Here is a 6,300-nt window from a genome sequence, read left to right on the forward strand (position 1 = left end):
TCTTTGGTGTCCAATTAAATTAAACTAATCTAATACAACTTAAAAAATCAATTTGAAAAAAATAATCTGTTTTTGTATTTTTGGTCATCGGAAAAGAATTGTATGCATTTCTAAAACTTAGCATAGTATTCTATCATGGAACATGTGGCCCAATTTAACACTACAAGCCCAATTATATTTGTGGATCATAAGGGTTTTGTTTTTTGTTAGAGTAAAGTATCGTTTTTGTCCCCAAAGTTTGGGGTAAGTCCCAGAATTGTCCCTAACGTTTCAATCGTCCTATTTAAGTCCTCAATGTTTCAAAATTGACTCAATGTTGTCCTGCCGTTAGGGATCCGTTAACGAAATTGACAGCAGGACAAAATTGAGACGATTTTGAAACGTTAGGGACTTAAATAAGACGAAAACGTTGGGACAAAAACGATACATAAAAATAAATTTTAATTTAATTTAATCTTTTAATAATATTAATTTTTTACTATACATAGTATTCAATTATTTTTTAATTACATATAATAAGTAAATTACACTTAATCACATTACTTTCATTTTAAATAAATTTATTTTTTTATAATTTTAAAGAATTTTGATACATTAGAGACAAAAGTATAATTTATATTTTATTGTAAATATATATATATATATATTTCCGCAAGTTTATATACTAGTCATTCTACAAACATTTCATGATAACTAAAAATCTTTAAAAGTAAATTTATAAAAAATAATTTATTTAGAATGAAAGTAATATGATTAAGTGTAATTTACTTAGATGTAATTAAAAAATAATTGAATACTATGTATAGTAAAAACTTGATATAATTAAAATTTATTTCTATGTATCGTTTTTGTCTCCAACGTTTTCGTCCTATTTAAGTCCCTAACGTTTCAAAATCGTCTCAATTTTGTCCTGCCGTCAATTTTGTTAAGGGATCCGTAACAGCAGAACAACATTGAGTCAATTTTAAAATATTAGAGACTTAAATAGGACGATTGAAACGTTAGGAACAACTTTAAAACTTATTCCAAACGTTGGGATAAAAACGATACTTTACTCTTTTTCTTATAATCACAAAACTTTTTAGCTTTTATGTTAGAAGAATTTCAGTGTGTGTTTAGTTGAAAGTTCGTTTTCAAAATTCCTAAAAAATATTCTCAGAAATATCAAATATTACATTCAATTAAATCCTCTTCCCCCCAATTTCAAACTCATGTGAAAGGTGGGTTTGCCCATTATTTTCCTATGGGCTTATGGGAATGTTTTCAGTAAAATAAAATTACTACTTTACCTTATTTATATAAACATAAGAGTTAAATATCAAATTCATCCCTGAAAGATACCTCGATCTCCATATTAGTCCCCGAAAGATAAAGTTAATCAAAAGAATCCCCGAAAGTTACCCAAGTTAATCACGTTTGTCCTTCCGTCAACTCCGTCGGTGACCTGGCTAACGTCTGCTGAGGTGTGTCGTTAGCTTCCAACGTGGAGGAGGCCAACGTGTCATAATGTATTGCTGACAAGGTAAGTTTGGAAAAACAGTTCAAATCAGTCCCTAATTGTTTGAAACCTAATCCTAATTTCGATGATAAATACGTCGCCTTCAGCAATAAAAGGGCCATATGCCTGGGTTAGTGTTGAAATTGCTGGTTTGGGGGTGAAGATGGAGGCAGGAAATGGAGGCCATGGAGGTGGTGTGTCGTTCTTCTCGAACGGCAGTAACGGTTCCAGCGCTTAAATGCGAACCAGGAGGAAAACCCATGAGGAATCATGTTTCTGCGGGTTGAAGGCTGCGTTGAGAAAATCTGGGACAGCAGAAAACCAGATAGACTATTTCGTGCATGTCCAAGGTACCGGGTGAGTGTTGCGTAAGAAGTTAAAGGTTTTCCATGTTGTTTTGTGCTTTGGGGTTTTATTCAGATTTTTCTTTTCTGATTCTTGAATTCGCAGAAGGGCAGTCACTGCAATTACTTTAAGTGGGTTGACGATGATGAGTATGAAGTGGTGGGCGAAGGTGGAACAAAGAAAGATTACGGGGCTGGGCTGCAAGTTGAAAGTGACTATGATGAATGGAGGTTGAAGGTGGCATGGAGACTGGGCAGTTTGGAAGCTGAAGTAAAATCATTGAAAATATTAATAGTTTTCCTGTTTGTGGTAGTAGTCCTTAATGTAATGGTTTGTTGTTTGTTATCTAGTTCCAAGTAAAACAAAATGTGTTGATATGTCATGCTGTAAGGAGAGTAATTTGTTGAATGAGAATAGATGTTGCATTTGGTTATTTAAGATTAAGACTACACAATCCAATTCAAAGGTTCCAAACCAAATCGAATCACTATTACAGAAAGATGTACTAAGGAATGAACAAAATCAGTAGTCAAAGTACTCTTAAACATTGAGTTGCCATGGAAGGCTAGTTGTCACATTGTCTTAAGGAGCAAAATAAAAAGGTTTTACATGAGGATACAAACCACAGCAAAGTATGCTAGACAAAATAAAAGGGCATAGTACAACTTTCAATTACATAGATAACCAAAATGTTGATAATGGAAGTTCAATTGCCCTGTGCAAAAAAACATAAAGTATCCTCACACAAAAACAAATTCAACCAGAATACATTTCAACACCAATCAAAGTCATTTATCAGTCTTTCTTGGGGGCTTGAAACCTAGAGTAGGAACGAAGGTCATAAAGTTGACAAGCTTCTTAGCAGTGGCTGAACTAGTCCCCTTAATTGTCTCAGCAGAGATAGCGAAAAGCCTGATATTCAAAATAGTTTCCACTTGGACAGTTATAATAGAGGTGAGCTCCTGATTCATCCATTCCACCGACCAAGAGGCCAACCCCATAAGGACGTTTCCATGACCGCTGGGTGCAAACCTGCCATTAAAATTGCATCACAAGAGAAAGAGCTCTTATAATAAATTCAGCAAATACTTCTTTCTTTCATACATCAAATTTGTAGATATTTACAAAATAGACATTATACATGCCTTAATATGCATAGAGTTGCATATATCTTCAACACCCCACCACATATCTTCAAAGTAAAGCCAGGTAAACATAGAGTTGCATGACATAGATGTTGCCCCATTCAAGATTTCCTCTCACTCCATTAATATGTTGCATAGATTCAATGAGCTATTCAAACTTCAGACAGATTGTGGACCAATGGCCTCTCACAAACCAAATTAGAGGAAGCACATCTAGTTAATGACTATAACTCACCACAAGGCACACTAGGTGAACTGATTCCCCCATCATAGCTAAATAGCTTTCCCATTACATTAGCATCAAAGACACCAAAGAAGATTGTTAGTTTTTGCATGCAGCTAACTAGTCATTTCACATTTAAGAGCTCAGCTCAATAGCCTCCAAACAGAATAAGAAAAGATTGACAACATTTCAAAATGCACATCCCATAACTACAAGCAGCATAACCACAACATCTCATATTTAACACTATAGCAATCAGTACCAGTTTAAAGAAACTTTTTGTTTTTAACACTCAATACCACTGCAAAAGGTAATAAATACTTAAAAGAACGGAATTTGAACATATATGATAATAGCTGATGCCATATACAATCATCCTTTCATCATAGCCAATTTTAGCACCATAACCGAGATGACTAAACCACACTACAAAACCCTCAATTCATCATAAAAGAGAACTTCCACACTTCATCACTACTCACAGTTACAAATAACACCACAAACCTAAAAACCAATCAATTCCACCGCAATTAACATAATCAACAATTATAGGACTGTCAAATTTGACAATTCAAATTAATAAAAAAAAAAAACACCAAAACTGCATATGCAGATCCAAACATTTCAAAACACAAAATAAATCCTAGCACAACAATTGCACGATCCAAGAACCAAAATAGTAACAAAAAACCAAAAACCCTAAACCTTGATACCTGAGCCTTGTCAGCGAGCTGAACGACGAGTCGTCCAACGGGAAGAGGAGACTCGTAGGTATAGGAATAGTTGATGCATTCGTTGCGCATGTAGCGCGAGAGAACGCGGCCGTTGGCGGTGAGTCCGGCGATGACAACGCCGATGTGGTCATCAACTTTGAAATCTTCTTCTGGTGAGAAGAGAGCTCGGAGTTGGCCTTGTTTTGAATCCACTCTGCGTACAAAACGACGCTGAATCATGACTATCTGGGCATCCACTCAAAACGGCGTCGTTTTCCTTCTCGGCCAGCGTGGCAGTTAACGTCACACATCAGCAGACGTTAGCCAAGTCATCAAGCGAATTGACGGAAGGACGAACCTGATTCAGTCGTGTATCTTTCAAGGACTCTTTTGATTAACTTTATCTTTCGAGGACTAATATGGAGATCGAGGTATCTTTCAGGGACGAATTTGAGTATTAACTCATAAACATAATTTACATAGTAACTTCAGTTACTCCTCTTCACTTTTAAGTTTTAATATTTTGTTAGCTTATTTTTATGCTTGATGATGTGAGATTCTTATCATGTGATGCTTGGTTTTGTAACTCTCTTGAGTTTTCATCTAGCAATAAGAAAAAGAATTATTGTCTACGTCCAAACAATTTTAACATTTAAATTTATTTAAGTAATTTAGATCATACGCTTCTGTTTAAAATTTAACCAAAAAAAAATATAAAAAAACTCAAAATAGTCCTTTAAGACTCCTAGATTACGAAATAAGATCTTAATTCTCATTTTGCATACACTCTGATCAAACTCTCATTCTTTTTCTAAACATTTTTTCACAAATTAAATATGAGTTAGTAATGAAATTAGTCTCTAAAATTATACTTGCACTTTAATTTGATTTTCAAAGTTGTAATTTATTTAATTTGGTTCTTCAATTTAATATTCGTAACTCACGTTAGTCTTTGATCTTATTTTTGTCACAAAATTATTAACGTGTTGATATTGATTAATGATTATTCTACTAAATTTTTTAATGGTTATTTAAAGTGACAATTGAAAATTTTTTTTACCTCAATTTATTCCATTAAGACCCTAATCCTAATTTTAATTAAGAATTTTAAAGATTTTTAGAGAGTAAATTAAGATAAAAAAAAAAACATTAATTATTATCATTAGAGCGTCTAATATGGTATTGATCAGTCTATTTCGACAGACTATTAACTGTCTATGACAAGAATAGAATTAGGACTAACATGAGTCACAAATACTACATTAAAGAATTAAATTAAATAAACTAAAACTTTAAAATCAAATTGAAACGTAAATATAACTTTAAAGGCCAATTTAAATATTATCTCACAATCATCTCTTTTCTCTTTTATTATTTTTTAAGATAATTGAAATGTTTTTACGGATACCACCACTAACAATTCATCAAAAACGTACAAACTCATTCAGTCATTGGTCTCATAGTTTCACACCCATGACCCATCTTTACATTCCACCTTGGAGCACAAACTATACATGAATTTAGTTATGAATCTAGAAACCAAGGCACATTATTAATGAAATTGAACGCACAAAGAAAATTGGTTTTTAAAAATATTAATAATGAAGGGGAAAAACGACGACCACAATATATAGCACATATATGATATGATATGTTTATGGAATTAAAAGCAATTATTAATAATGTTGGATTGCGGACCCAAACAACAATGGGGGATGAAAGGGGACGCAACATGGACTTATCATTATGTACTTTAAAAAGTGAAGATCCATTAATAATTCACTATCTTCATATATTATTGACCAATTACATAAACAAAGTTAGATTCAAATTTCCAACAATTTGAGCGAACAAACTATTCACTATCATCATAATTGAATGTTATTTTCTAATGATTAAGGTATTCTTCTTGTTTATGTTATTGTAATTAAAAAAAAATAATTCTTAAATCTTAATGGAAATTTTGTTTTAACACCCTTCTTAAAGTGCAATTTGCTTTGTACTATTCAATTATTCTTTGCTTGATCTTAAAACTGCTTGAAAACAAATTAAAGCTAGGTTGAACATTGTAATTCAATTGCTTCCTTCCAACAGATGAAAACTTTGACATCTTCTGAATAAGGTTTAGAACATCAACTACATAAGGATATTGTTGATGAAATTAATGAAATTAACATTATTCCTGACATAGATTTTAAGATTTCTTTAGAACATCATAAACACTTCATTTTATCTTAAGCATATTATATAAATCCCTTCTGAAAAAAATAAAATAGAAAAATTATTTTTTCAGATAAAATTGTTTTTTCGCAGCATGTGAAAAAGTGTGACTCATATATAAGAGTGTCAAAAATTTTCAGGAGGCGGGAATCTCTG

At 32.5% G+C, this 6,300-nt stretch overlaps 1 protein-coding gene across 2 annotated transcripts; it reads right to left on the minus strand.

Moving 5' to 3' along the window:
• Positions 2,378-4,310, minus strand: LOC107627782 (proteasome subunit alpha type-1-B-like). Of its 2 annotated transcripts, XM_021116275.1 has the most exons (3): positions 3,925-4,310; positions 3,224-3,269; positions 2,754-2,875 (listed from the first exon to the last, which is right to left on the minus strand). In XM_021116275.1, the coding sequence occupies exons 1-3, from the start codon at positions 4,162-4,164 to the stop codon at positions 2,811-2,813; spliced, it is 351 nt and encodes a 116-aa protein (XP_020971934.1). In that variant the 5' UTR covers positions 4,165-4,310; the 3' UTR covers positions 2,754-2,810. The 2 variants fall into 2 exon arrangements, with proteins under 2 accessions (XP_020971933.1, XP_020971934.1); XM_021116274.1 differs by lacking the exon at positions 3,224-3,269 and having other exon boundaries at positions 2,378-2,875.

Source organism: Arachis ipaensis, chromosome B02 (assembly GCF_000816755.2).
Source record: "Arachis ipaensis cultivar K30076 chromosome B02, Araip1.1, whole genome shotgun sequence".
In the NCBI taxonomy this organism is placed as follows: domain Eukaryota; kingdom Viridiplantae; phylum Streptophyta; class Magnoliopsida; order Fabales; family Fabaceae; genus Arachis; species Arachis ipaensis.

What these genes read in the sequence shown, in the direction of transcription:
- LOC107627782 (XM_021116274.1), bottom strand. Translation starts at nt 4,164, where the DNA reads ATGATTCAGCGTCGTTTTGTACGCAGAGTGGATTCAAAACAAGGCCAA. An exon ending in AGCTCGCTGACAAGGCTCAG is followed by an intron (nt 2,876 to 3,924) that starts GTATCAAGGTTT and finishes TTTTAATGGCAG; the next exon opens with GTTTGCACCCAGCGGTCATG.